The 13,907-nt window shown below is 32.4% G+C and overlaps 3 protein-coding genes and 1 long non-coding RNA gene across 4 annotated transcripts; 1 reads left to right on the top strand and 3 right to left on the bottom strand.

Moving 5' to 3' along the window:
* The first annotated feature begins 119 nt into the window (after nt 1-119).
* On the top strand, nt 120-3,124 carry LOC109597524 (glutamine-dependent NAD(+) synthetase). Its single transcript, XM_020013233.2, has 12 exons — nt 120-137; nt 254-426; nt 488-852; nt 907-1,193; nt 1,247-1,450; nt 1,510-1,657; nt 1,716-1,884; nt 1,941-2,191; nt 2,250-2,487; nt 2,559-2,672; nt 2,728-2,875; nt 2,927-3,124. Exons 2-12 carry the CDS (start codon nt 281-283, stop codon nt 3,020-3,022), a joined length of 2,166 nt encoding a protein of 721 aa, XP_019868792.1. The 5' UTR covers nt 120-137; nt 254-280; the 3' UTR covers nt 3,023-3,124.
* LOC109597525 (metallo-beta-lactamase domain-containing protein 1) lies at nt 3,069-4,703 on the bottom strand. The gene has a single exon (XM_020013236.2). The coding sequence runs from the start codon at nt 4,543-4,545 to the stop codon at nt 3,958-3,960; it is 588 nt and encodes a 195-aa protein (XP_019868795.1). The 5' UTR covers nt 4,546-4,703; the 3' UTR covers nt 3,069-3,957.
* A 1,940-nt stretch (nt 4,704-6,643) lies between these two features.
* Nucleotides 6,644-7,743, bottom strand: LOC126266199 (uncharacterized). Its single transcript, XR_007548662.1, has 7 exons — nt 7,591-7,743; nt 7,470-7,534; nt 7,349-7,413; nt 7,218-7,287; nt 6,958-7,162; nt 6,786-6,901; nt 6,644-6,732 (listed from the first exon to the last, which is right to left on the bottom strand). It is a non-coding gene; the product is annotated as an uncharacterized LOC126266199 (long non-coding RNA).
* Nucleotides 7,744-11,021: 3,278 nt separating this feature from the next.
* On the bottom strand, nt 11,022-11,831 carry LOC109607312 (uncharacterized). The gene has a single exon (XM_020023815.1). It carries the CDS (start codon nt 11,829-11,831, stop codon nt 11,022-11,024), a length of 810 nt encoding a protein of 269 aa, XP_019879374.1.
* Between the last annotated feature and the right edge of the window lie 2,076 nt (nt 11,832-13,907).

Raw genomic sequence — 13,907 nt, forward strand, 5'->3', positions numbered from 1 at the left:
TCAATATTGATTTTATTGAGTTGGTATGAATTCAGGTTTTCTACGTTAGACAACAGGGGGTTTTCTATGTTAGTCAAAGTCGTTTTAAGGTTAAGTTAGTTTACAAACATTTCCTACTCCTATTAAATAAATGAAAGGTTTTATCTTTGTTTTTAAATCTTTATTTGTTAATTACGTAATGGTTGTAAAATGATAAAATAATTCGAATAATAAGATATCAGTGACGGCTATAACCCAACTTTTTTGTCTACAGAATCTTAATAAATAAAACTGATATAAAATGGGCAGAAAAGTTACAATAGCAAGTTCCACCCTAAATCAGTGGGCTTTGGACTTTGAAGGCAACAGAGATCGAATTCTTCAGTCGATCTTAGAAGCTAAAGAATATGGTGCAAACTTTCGAACAGGACCAGAACTTGAAATCAGGTTAATTTTTTTCTTTTTTTTTTCATTTCTGTTAGAACAAATTAAACGTTTAATTTTTTAGTGGTTATGACTGTGAAGATCATTTTCATGAAAGCGACACATTTTTGCACAGTTGGGAAGTTCTAGCGGAACTGCTAACTAATCCCATTTGCAAAGACATGTTGATAGATGTTGGAATGCCAGTTATGCACAAAAACGTTGCGTACAACTGCCGCATCATATTCCTGAATCAAAAAATATTATTAATAAGGCCCAAAAAGGCAATGTGTGATGATGGGAATTATAGGGAGTCCAGATGGTTTAGCAGTTGGAAGAAAGAGAAGCAGATCGAGAGTCACTATTTACCCAGAATTATTACCAAAATAACGGGACAAACGGAAGTTACATTTGGTGATGCAGTGATTTCTACCAAAGACACATGCATAGGTAACAAGTTAACAACAACAATTTATATAACTACTTATATCAATTTTTGTCTAGGATTTGAAATCTGTGAAGAATTGTGGTTTGCTAAAAGCACCCATATAGATTTGTCTTTAGATGGTGTTGAAATTATCTGTAACAGCTCAGGAAGTCATACTGAATTAAGAAAGGGATATGTAACAGTGGATTTGGTGAAAAGTGCCACCATGAAAGCTGGTGGCTGTTATGTTTTCAGTAATTTGAGGGGATGTGGAGGTGAAAGGATGTACTATAATGGTTTATCTTCAATTGCCTTAAATGGAGATATATTGTGTGTAGCCAAACAATTTTCCCTTGAAGAAGTGGTGAGTAAAAATTTATATTCTTGCTGCCATAAATCTTTAATTTGTAAATTTAGGAGGTGATAACAGCAACAATTGATTTGGAAGACATTAGGACATATAGAAATGCAAAAAGAGCACATGCTCATATGGCAGGTGATAGTAAAGCTTTCCCTCGCATCAACGTCGACTTTTCATTATCACCAGATCATGATGCAACCCTTCCAACAGCAATGCCAATGCAATGGGTTAGTCTGCGACCAGAACAAGAAATCGCCTTGGTACATACAAATATTTTAATACTTTATGAACCAATTGAAAACACATATCTTTCTATTAGGGCCCTGCTTGTTGGCTTTGGGATTATCTTCGAAGATCGGGGCAAGGCGGTTTCTTTTTGCCTCTAAGTGGTGGAATTGATTCTTCTTCAACTGCACTCATTGTGTATTCAATGTGCAGACAAATTATAGATCTAATTAAACATGGAGGTAATTGAAACACTTATTATTAAAAACATACAGTTATTGTTATATATTGTGTTTGTAGATGCTAAAGTATTATCAGATTTGAGAAGAATCACAGGTGATCCAGAATATACTCCTAAGTCGGCTTCTGAATTATGCAACAGGTTTTTAGTTACTTGTTACATGGGGACTGAAAATTCTTCCAAAGAAACCAAACAAAGAGCATCCTCTCTGGCTGCATCAATTGGAAGGTGAAATAATTCTACTATTTATAAATATATTTATGTACCATATATTTGTTTTTCAGTTATCATATGCATATTGTGATAGACAAAGCTGTAAACGCAGTTTTAGAAATCTTCAGCACCGTAACGGGAATGTTTCCAAAATTCGCAGTGAATGGTGGTTGTCCAAGACAAAATTTGGCACTACAAAATATCCAAGCCAGACTCAGAATGGTTTTGAGTTATTTGTTTGCACAATTAGTTCTATGGGTGCGAGGTAGGCCTGGAGGGCTGTTAGTTTTGGGATCCGCGAATGTGGATGAAGCCTTGAGAGGTTTGCTTATCTTTATGCCTTCCTTAGGAGGAATATTTTAATATTGAATTTTTTTTAGGGTATATGACGAAATACGATTGTTCAAGCGCCGATATTAATCCGATTGGCGGTATTTCGAAGACGGATTTAAGAATGTTCATGAACTACGCAAAAGATGAATTCGGCATTCCGATTATAGGTGAAATAATTACCGCACCGCCAACAGCCGAATTAGAACCTTTGAAGCATGGCCAATTGGCACAAACTGATGAAGAGGATATGGGAATGACATATGCAGAACTCAGTCAGTTTGGAAGGTTAATATTTTTTCCCTAATTGTAAAGCCCTGGAAAATTAATTTCTATAACCTTTTATCATTTTTTTATAGGTTGAGAAAGATAAATAGGTGTGGGCCTTATTCCATGTATTGTAAACTAGTTCAGACGTGGTCTAAGGAATTAACTCCAAAGCAAGTAGCAGAAAAAGTGAAGCACTTCTTTAGGTTCAGTTCTTTATCAGTTGTGTGAAAAATTTAAATAACATAAATTTGTTTGTAGATGTTACGCCATAAACAGGCATAAAATGACTGTTTTGACACCCTCTTATCATGCTGAAGCTTATAGTCCTGATGATAATAGATTTGATCACAGGCCATTTTTGTATAGAGCAAATTGGTCCTGGCAATTCCGAGCCATTGACAAACAAGTAAATTTTATATTATTTGTATTGTACATCATAAACATTTGATTATTTTAGGTCGAATTTCAAACTGGTGTTAAACGAGGAAATCAAACAAGCACAACACACTCTAATAAAAGACCTGAAAATATCAGGACAGGAGTAACAGTTTAAATTTACACACATAAAAGAAAGGCTTAAAATAATAAAGATTAGAACATTAAGTTTTAATTATTTTATTAATTATTATTTTTAATAAACATTTTAATATAGATATATTGTTGTTTTTTTAAAACATCTGCAAGTTTATTGTATTAACCAATGTACAATTTTAATAACTCACAATAAATTAATTAAACCTGAATTTAACTTATAACAGGAAATAGAAATTATATTAGTAGTTATTATCACAGTATCAGTAGAAATTATTTTATACCAAAACTTGAACTTCATAATTTACATATTTTCATAGCCATTTTTAACATTATGAGTAGTTTTTGCGTATAAGCAAACATTAAATATATTCATTTATGTAAATTTATATAATTAACATTTGGAGACAATTTACCCTACTCAAATAATTGTCATCTTAAATATGGAAATAGTTTCTTTCAGCTGCCACAAGTAATATGAAGCTTAACTAACAATTCATAATCATCCTGGTATTTGTGATTCAATTGTTTCCCTTATTAAGTATACATGATACAACGTCCTATTGATTAATTGAATTTAAAGATTATTTTATGTAATCTTAACCTAACCATCATATTCATAGTCAAAATTTCTGAACACACCAATGACTCAATTTGAAAAGGCTTAATATAATTGATGCATTGTCACGTCGACCTTTATACTTATCAGACCAATCATATTCATGAAATCCTCATAAATAAATATAGATTATACTGTTTGAACAAGTATGGAAATAAAACATTTCGGAACAATGTCACTCCAAAGAAGCTCTTTACAATTGAAATTATCAAATAACTAAAAATAAATGATTACTTGCCATAAAGAGATTGTTTTAAAAATCCAACATTTAAAAATGGATAACATTAAGGCATGAATAACAAGCGTATTTTTGACATATTAACAATAATTAAATATGTTTAAACCTTAGGCACTTTGAACATTGGTCCATGTCCAGGAATAATGAAATCAGCCAAATCTAAAATCTTTTTTCTGTTCTTCTCATGTAACTCAGGATGCATGCTATTCTCCTTCCAAATCTGATCATCCTCCAGATCAGCTTCACACTCGAACAAATCGCCGGTAATTGCATACATTCCATCTGGAGTGTAAACCAGCACAGTCACATCTTGACTTGTGTGTCCAGGAGTTGGAATTACTTTAACATCTTGGTTTATCACGTATTCTTCGCCGTTTTTGAAATCGTGATCGTAGTATTGATCAGTGTGCGACACATCAAATCCAACAATGTGCAAAGCGTTTTTAAACAAGTAGTTGCAACCAATGTGGTCGGAATGACCGTGTGTGCAAACCACGAAGTTTATATCCATGGGGTTCAAATCGTGTCTGGCTAAATGATCCGTTAATTCGTCACCATCCCAGGAATTTAATGTGTCCACTATTATGTTTTGAGGACCCTTAATTAAGGTACAAGAACCTCTTGCGTAGTAACTGTTGTTTTCATCGAAGGAGTAACCTTCGAATAACACTATAGGTTTGTTGCTCATCGTATTTCACTATTAAAGCAGATATATGTACGCGTACGTATTTGCCAATGTTTTTAATCTTGACGCTTATTTTTATAGGTTATGTAAATATGTGTAACTGGTTGCATATATTGAATTACTACTTTGATCTGTTTTTACCAAAAAATTTCAAAATAGAAATATCACTAAATTAGTACAAAAAATACAATTCTAATTTCGGTAAAATTGCATTATAGAGGCCTGAAATTATGTTAATTCCCGTAGGCGCATTTCTATTAAGAACTTTCACAACGTTGCCGCATATGATATTTTATTACTTATTGAGATATTTTGTGACATTCTGATATGAGTCACAAAATGATGTATGAGTACATAATGTACATTACAAATAAATAAAACGCTGCAATCAATTAAAAATTTCCTTTAACAAACTAAAAATGAAAAAAATTTCGGAAACAAATTGATCTGATGTCCCAAACTGACCCTTTTTGCCCTCATCCACATGTATGATTGTAGCATGAGTGTAGATCTCATCTTTTCAATTATACAGTACAAAAAGAGTTTGATCCATCTGAATCCTGAAAGAAGCATCATATATATGATACAGTAAAGTACAATATAGACAGTAAATCTCCCATTATGGGACAGACTTCTACTGTCTCTGTCATGCATGATGTCTCTCTCTAAATTCAGACGGGTCAAATCCTTTTCATACTGTATGTCCTCCACCCATTTAAGCCAAAAAAAATTAAAATATTGAGTTATCGACAATTTTTTTTTCAAAATATTAAGGAGTATGTTTTGAACGAATAAAAAAAATAATATTTCTTAAAGGAAAATTAATATTAAATTTGAAAAAAATCTGATTTTTGCGATGTTTCCTAAAAATTTTTATCAACATTTTTTAACTATTTTTTCCAAAAAATTTATCAAAAGTAGCATATTTTCAAAAAGAAATAAATTGTAACATAACTTTTCAATTGTTTCGTTTTATAAAATAAAAAATCAAATATTCGTTTCATATATATATATATATATATATATATATATATATATATATTAAATATTCTATTTTTAGACGTGATGAAGAACTTGCCTTGGTCAATTGAAAAAAATCAAAATTTCATAGAGAAAAATTAATTTTAAACTTGAACAATACTGATTTTGATGTTTTTCGTCGAAATATTTGATAATTTAATAATTTTTATGAAATTAAGGTTTCGTTTTATATAATAAAAAATCAAACTTTTATTTCATATATTTTTTTTAAATATTCTGTTTTTATACGTGATGAAGAACTTGTCTTGGTCAATAGAAATATATCAAAATTTCTTAGAGAAAAATTAATTTTAAACTTGAACAATACTGATTTTTGAAGCTTTTCGTCGAAATCTTTGATAATTTAATAATTTTTATTAAATTGAGGTTTCGTTTTATATAATAAAAAAATCAAAAAATCAAATATTCTATTTTTATGCGTGATGAAGAAAGGGTGTCATATCATTCGAATAAAGTATCATCCGAGTAAAGGCGAAGTGTACCCGTACGCGCCCGAAGTTCTCGTGTTCCCATTCAAAATTAACGCGCGAAAGGTAGAGCGCCCCGTTATTTAAGGTTTATATTTCGGGAGCCCGGTTGCTAGTAATTAAGTGTTGCCAACTGTTAAACATGTGGATTCTAGTCAATAGTAGTTCTGAAATCATTTGTAATGCAACTTAACCTAAATTTAATAAACAAATATAAATAGAGATTAATTTCGACGGTATATATTTAAGGGATTGTAAGTACTACTTTAAACAAACTGTTTGACAATAGTTGTCAATGAATAATATAACAACATATAAATGATAATTTATCACAGGGTTTAAATCTTAATATAACATAAGTCAAAAATAGTTGGAAACTTATTTGTAGTACATTAATGGATTAGATTAGATGTACAGTTATGTACTTATATAACGAACATGTTAATGAAGAATGTATGTAATTTGAAACTTTTTTGGGTGGGATTAAAAGTAAAAGACCATTTGTACTAATGTAACAATTTTACTTAACATTTGTAAGCAACAACAATTAATAAAGTAATTAGCAACAGATTGTTATACAATCCTATTAGTAAGTTAATTTAATAAACTAAATAAATCATCATAAGGAAATAAATCTAAAACCATTAGATTAAGTTCATGTAATATCACATTGGTGGATAATCTGAAATTAAAGATAATTTAACATTGAATAGTTCTTTTTTAAATCATTTTTACCTTATATTGGGGTATAATTAACGTGAAATATTCCATCAATAATAATAATCTGAAGCATTTACTGTTATCTGCACAACAACCACAACTTTGCAAAATAAAATATCATATTGTAACGGCTAAAATATGAATATATTATATATAATATATAACTATATTTAAATATACATATTACCTCTATTATATGGAGCTGAAATGCTTGTTCAAAATAGACATTTTACCATCTTTTATATAATTATTTACCTTATTGATCTTGCCTCGTAATTAAACACACATTTAGCTTTAAACTTAAAATTTTAAAAATATGTGTGATTATAATTTTAATTGCCTCTGATTGAACTTCTTGTCACAGTATGAAGATGAATGGAGGAAAACCGGTACTAAAATACATATTCAACATAGATTTTTCAACAATGTTTTGTTAATTTAAATTACCTTAAGTTGAACAAAGGAACACAGATTTATATTCATCACAGTAAAATGTGATGGTGGTGGAAAATCGGGACTAAAAAACATATATACAAATACATATTCATTTTAACAAAGTATTTAAATATATTAATTACCTTGCGGTTGGAGGACTTTCGGTGCTGTCGCAATGCCAGAATTCCATCCTGGACGACAACAGGTGCTGAAATATATAGTCCGATTAGACTTTTCAACAAGCATCTTAAATATATTAATTACATTACGGTTGGAGGACTTTCGGTGCTGTCGCAAATCCAGAATTCTATCCTGGAGGACAACGAGGACTAAAATATATAAACAGATTAGACTTTTTAACAAATATCTTAAATATATTAGTTACCTTACGGTTGGAGGACTTTCGGTGCTGTCGCAATGCCAGAATTCCATCCTGGACGACAACAGGTGCTGAAATATATAGTCCGATTAGACTTTTCAACAAGCATCTTAAATATATTAATTACATTACGGTTGGAGGACTTTCGGTGCTGTCGCAAATCCAGAATTCCATCCTGGAGGACAACGAGGACTAAAATATATAAACAGATTAGACTTTTTAACAAATATCTTAAATATATTAGTTACCTTACGGTTGGAGGACTTTCGACTCTGTCGCAATGCCAGAATTCTATGCTGGACGACAACGAGGACTAAAATATATAAACAGATTAGACTTTTTAACAAATATCTTAAATATATTAGTTACCTTAGGGTTGGAGGACTTTCGGTGCTGTCGCAATGCCAGAATTCCATCCTGGACGACAACAGGTGCTGAAATATATAGTCCGATTAGACTTTTCAACAAGCATCTTAAATATATTAATTACATTACGGTTGGAGGACTTTCGGTGCTGTCGCAAATCCAGAATTCTATGCTGGAGGACAACGAGGACTAAAATATATAAACAGATTAGACTTTTTAACAAATATCTTAAATATATTAGTTACCTTACGGTTGGAGGACTTTCGACTCTGTCGCAATGCCAGAATTCTATCCTGGAGGACAACGAGGACTAAAATATATAAACAGATTAGACTTTTTAACAAATATCTTAAATATATTAATTACCTTATGGTTGGAGGACTTTCGACTCTGTCGCAATGCCAGAATTCTATGCTGGAGGACAACGAGGACTAAAATATATAAACAGATTAGACTTTTTAACAAATATCTTAAATATATTAATTACCTTATGGTTGGAGGACTTTCGACTCTGTCGCAATGCCAGAATTCTATGCTGGAGGACAACGAGGACTAAAATATATAAACAGATTAGACTTTTTAACAAATATCTTAAATATATTAGTTACCTTACGGTTGGAGGACTTTCGACTCTGTCGCAATGCCAGAATTCTATCCTGGAGGACAACGAGGACTAAAATATATAAACAGATTAGACTTTTTAACAAATATCTTAAATATATTAATTACCTTATGGTTGGAGGACTTTCGACTCTGTCGCAATGCCAGAATTCTATGCTGGAGGACAACGAGGACTAAAATATATAAACAGATTAGACTTTTTAACAAATATCTTAAATATATTAATTACCTTATGGTTGGAGGACTTTCGACTCTGTCGCAATGCCAGAATTCTATGCTGGAGGACAACGAGGACTAAAATATATAAACAGATTAGACTTTTTAACAAATATCTTAAATATATTAGTTACCTTACGGTTGGAGGACTTTCGACTCTGTCGCAATGCCAGAATTCTATCCTGGAGGACAACGAGGACTAAAATATATAAACAGATTAGACTTTTTAACAAATATCTTAAATATATTAATTACCTTATGGTTGGAGGACTTTCGACTCTGTCGCAATGCCAGAATTCTATGCTGGAGGACAACGAGGACTAAAATATATAAACAGATTAGACTTTTTAACAAATATCTTAAATATATTAATTACCTTATGGTTGGAGGACTTTCGACTCTGTCGCAATGCCAGAATTCTATGCTGGAGGACAACGAGGACTAAAATATATAAACAGATTAGACTTTTTAACAAATATCTTAAATATATTAGTTACCTTACGGTTGGAGGACTTTCGACTCTGTCGCAATGCCAGAATTCTATCCTGGAGGACAACGAGGACTAAAATATATAAACAGATTAGACTTTTTAACAAATATCTTAAATATATTAATTACCTTATGGTTGGAGGACTTTCGACTCTGTCGCAATGCCAGAATTCTATGCTGGAGGACAACGAGGACTAAAATATATAAACAGATTAGACTTTTTAACAAATATCTTAAATATATTAATTACCTTATGGTTGGAGGACTTTCGACTCTGTCGCAATGCCAGAATTCTATGCTGGAGGACAACGAGGACTAAAATATATAAACAGATTAGACTTTTTAACAAATATCTTAAATATATTAGTTACCTTACGGTTGGAGGACTTTCGACTCTGTCGCAATGCCAGAATTCTATCCTGGAGGACAACGAGGACTAAAATATATAAACAGATTAGACTTTTTAACAAATATCTTAAATATATTAATTACCTTATGGTTGGAGGACTTTCGACTCTGTCGCAATGCCAGAATTCTATGCTGGAGGACAACGAGGACTAAAATATATAAACAGATTAGACTTTTTAACAAATATCTTAAATATATTAATTACCTTATGGTTGGAGGACTTTCGACTCTGTCGCAATGCCAGAATTCTATGCTGGAGGACAACGAGGACTAAAATATATAAACAGATTAGACTTTTTAACAAATATCTTAAATATATTAGTTACCTTACGGTTGGAGGACTTTCGACTCTGTCGCAATGCCAGAATTCTATCCTGGAGGACAACGAGGACTAAAATATATAAACAGATTAGACTTTTTAACAAATATCTTAAATATATTAATTACCTTATGGTTGGAGGACTTTCGACTCTGTCGCAATGCCAGAATTCTATGCTGGAGGACAACGAGGACTAAAATATATAAACAGATTAGACTTTTTAACAAATATCTTAAATATATTAATTACCTTATGGTTGGAGGACTTTCGACTCTGTCGCAATGCCAGAATTCTATGCTGGAGGACAACGAGGACTAAAATATATAAACAGATTAGACTTTTTAACAAATATCTTAAATATATTAGTTACCTTACGGTTGGAGGACTTTCGACTTTGTCGCAATGCCAGACGTCTATCCTGGACGACAACAGGGGCTGAAATATATATTCATATTAAATTGAGGATGGGGTAATGGTTGAAATACATTTTAGTTTAGGGACTTTCATATTCATGATGTATCTAAGAAGATAAATTACCTTACGGTGGAGGAGACTTTGCTGCAAAATAGTGAAGAGGTGGTGGTGGTTCCACCTGCAAAACCACCTGGGCCACCTCAGGAGCACGCGCAACAGCCACCACGGGTGGAAAACTTTCCAAGGGTGGTGGTTTGACAGGCGCAAAATAGTGAAGAGGTGGTGGTTCCAGCCTCAAAACCTCCGGAGCCACCTCAGGAACATGTGCAACAGCGACTGCAGTTGCTTCACCATTCACCTCTTCTTCTAGTCTTACGCCTGCCATTTGCGGTATTACAGGAGGAACAGGCGCCTGAATATTGGGTACGATGTCCCCATCATCATATATCGCAATATCCGGGTTTATTACCAATTCTAAGCCATCGACGAGATGGCTTAGACGGCGAAGGAATAAACCTATGTCCTGTTCTTCCTGTAATAATCTTTGTGCGTTTTCTGCAAAAAAAATATTATATTAATATTTTGTGATAAAAGAGATGAGAGTTTATATACCTATCCTCCTATTTAGTCGTGTGTAGCGTGCCCGGGGGGTATTTGGCTCTTGGAGGCCCCGCGTCATTCGCACCAAGTCGCTTGCCTTGGCGTTCTCCATGTTTAAAAGATGAGTAACAAATACCCAAATGTTAGGATGTTTCCTCCCAATCATCCTAACTAGGGAATTGTGGAATGATTCCACAGAATTATTTGTCCTCATCTCTTCGCCAAATACCGACACATTTGCCCTGGTCCACTGGCGTCTTAGGTAGGTGACAAATGCGGTAATCATTTGTTCCTGTCCTTGGACGCCATTCCTCATCCATGCCTCCACTTCCTCAATACCAGCCGCAAAATTATCTTGAGGAAGAAGGGGTAGTACCATTGCCATACGTACCCCTTGTCCAATATTGTTCGGTACATTGAGGTGCCCAACAAGCCCCAGTTGCCGACCTCTTAAGTACACTGCCTTGGCATAGTGGAACCAACAGCCCACAATCCTCGTCCCCGGATATGTGTCCATAATAGCCAAGCGCAGCGCCCTTTCATAGTCGGCCATAATGCTACCAACAACTATTTCTCTTTCAAACACCTCCTCCTTGAGGTACCTTAGTATGATATTGTATGCTGCCCTATCGCGCCTCTCCATTAATACATACAATATCGGGAATATCGTCCTCCGGTACCTCAGGTGAATGATGAATAGTTGGTGGGCATCCCCAATGTGTGGGACAACACTAAAAGTGCCGTCCATGTGCAGATTTACTTCTCCCAATCGTCGAATTTCCTCGACAACAGTGGGAGAGCAAAATACAACCATGGACGCTCCTGGTTGCCCCAGTAGCCCCCGAAATACTGGCCTCCTTTGTGGACCGGCCTCCGTCGCAAATCGACTAAAACTAAATAACATCCATAGTTATAAATTGGTTTAATTTTTTTTAAATAATCAAACAATTATTGTTAAAATCAAATTATAAATAAAAATGTTACGAGATATTCATTAAATTCCTAATTATTTCTCTCCTAAAGTAAGTTATGAAATAAAAAAATAACAAAATGGGTGACAAAAAATTATTATATTAATATAAGGATACATATTTTATTAATAGATATAATTATAATAATATATGAATATATTGAATATGAAAAGAAAACGTACCATAAAAAAATTATTTTATATAGATAACTTACCGTTCCATTCGCAAGAACTCAGCAAGTTGTTCTAGAGAGCTAGGGATTGTTGGAACTGTGGCAGTCCGTGCCCGATTCATCATTAAATGAATGGCACCCGCGTAACCTCCTAGACGTCTCGCAGTTTCAACGTTCCTTGCCTCCTCCTCCACATAAATGGTGTGAAGTGGCAAAAGCTCTCTTGCGGCACGGTCCCTTAAAATTTGCTTGAATCTCAAATTTTCAATTACCTCCAAATTAGCGACGTGATTATGGGCATTATTAAGAATTAAATCATTCTTAATAACACCCCTGGCATTGCACGTCTTCCTCCAACAGTAGAAATACACTAGATTACCCGGAAAAACCTGACGGTAATACGCGTGCCCCGTCTCTCTATGAAAATAGAGAGTAGAATTGCTTCTACTCTGAATCACTTCCATAATACGATCCATTTTAAAAAAAATAGCGAACACAACTACACCCAACAAGTTTTCGTGAAGAAATGACCAAATATTCTTCGATTGCATTAGAAAAGATGTGAAACATGCGCAACTTAAAACATTTTTTATAAGAGCGGCAATTACTAAAAAATCCCTTTTCGGAAGCGCACTTTGTGTTATGCCGACACAAAGTCAAATAAACATTGGGTTCGTGCGCAATTTTTTTTGTGTGGAACGGGACTGCAATTGAGATCTCATATATATATATATATACGTTATGTATTTTGAATCGAATATTAATATCAAAAACTTTTTTATAGTTACAGTTCTTATTGTTTAATTCGTATAATAATTGTTGTCCTAATTCTAAAATATTTATTCTAAAGGTATTTTACTCAATTATCATATTATATGTTGGTAATTAAGAATTATACACTATCATACGATAGTTTTTACCATATCGTATTCGTATTAAAAGTTAAATGTATAATTAAAATAAACAGATAAATTCAAAAATAATAATATATTAAACAAAACAAAATATTAATATTAAATGTGTTTTTGAACAAAATATATTGTAAAATACATATAAATAACAACTTAAATGTAACATAATACAAAATAATTCTATAAATAACAACAAAAATGAAACAATATATATAAATACAAAATTATAAAATATAATTGCTATTGTATTAAAAAGGAGGAATCTTACATTTTAGTGAGGTTGGATGTTGGATTCACTAAATAAAATGTTCCAATAAAAATAAACTATTTTGAATTAAAAAATTACAGTCTCATAAGCCATAGATGTTTTGAAAATATTTTGGAATAAGTAATGTTGATTTTTCATTGGTTTAGTAATATTTTTTTATATTCTTTATTTTATATTGTTTTTTTTTGTTCATCAAGATACATGAAATATATTGTAAATTAATTAATGTAATAAATAATTCAAATAGTATATTTGATATATTGTTTAAAAGTTTAAATACCACCCAAAAATTCGTATAATACAGTAATATATATTAAAAATACAATAATGTATACAGTTTAAACTTTTTATTTATGTCATATAGTTTATTGTTAACCAATCACATTTTATCATATAAACAAATATAATAAATACGATACACAATAGTAGTTTTGATTAATCATTAGTACATAATCAAATATAAATAGAAATTAATCTCGATGTCACAGATGTATGTGTTAGGTTAGGTTAGGTTAGGTTAGGTTAGGTTAGGTTAGGTTAGGTTAGGTTAGGTTAGGTTAGGTTAGGT

Source organism: Aethina tumida, chromosome 7 (genome assembly GCF_024364675.1).
Source record: "Aethina tumida isolate Nest 87 chromosome 7, icAetTumi1.1, whole genome shotgun sequence".
Classification (NCBI taxonomy): Eukaryota; Metazoa; Arthropoda; class Insecta; order Coleoptera; family Nitidulidae; genus Aethina; species Aethina tumida.

Bases quoted from the DNA above. Each gene is read 5' to 3' on its own strand.
- LOC109597525 (XM_020013236.2), bottom strand. From the start codon at position 4,545: ATGAGCAACAAACCTATAGTGTTATTCGAAGGTTACTCCTTCGATGAA.
- LOC109597524 (XM_020013233.2), top strand. From the start codon at position 281: ATGGGCAGAAAAGTTACAATAGCAAGTTCCACCCTAAATCAGTGGGCT. The intron at 1,194-1,246 runs GTGAGTAAAAAT...TTGTAAATTTAG, and splicing joins AATTTTCCCTTGAAGAAGTG to GAGGTGATAACAGCAACAAT. The intron at 1,885-1,940 runs GTGAAATAATTC...TTTGTTTTTCAG, and splicing joins CTGGCTGCATCAATTGGAAG to TTATCATATGCATATTGTGA.
- LOC109607312 (XM_020023815.1), bottom strand. From the start codon at position 11,831: ATGGTTGTATTTTGCTCTCCCACTGTTGTCGAGGAAATTCGACGATTG.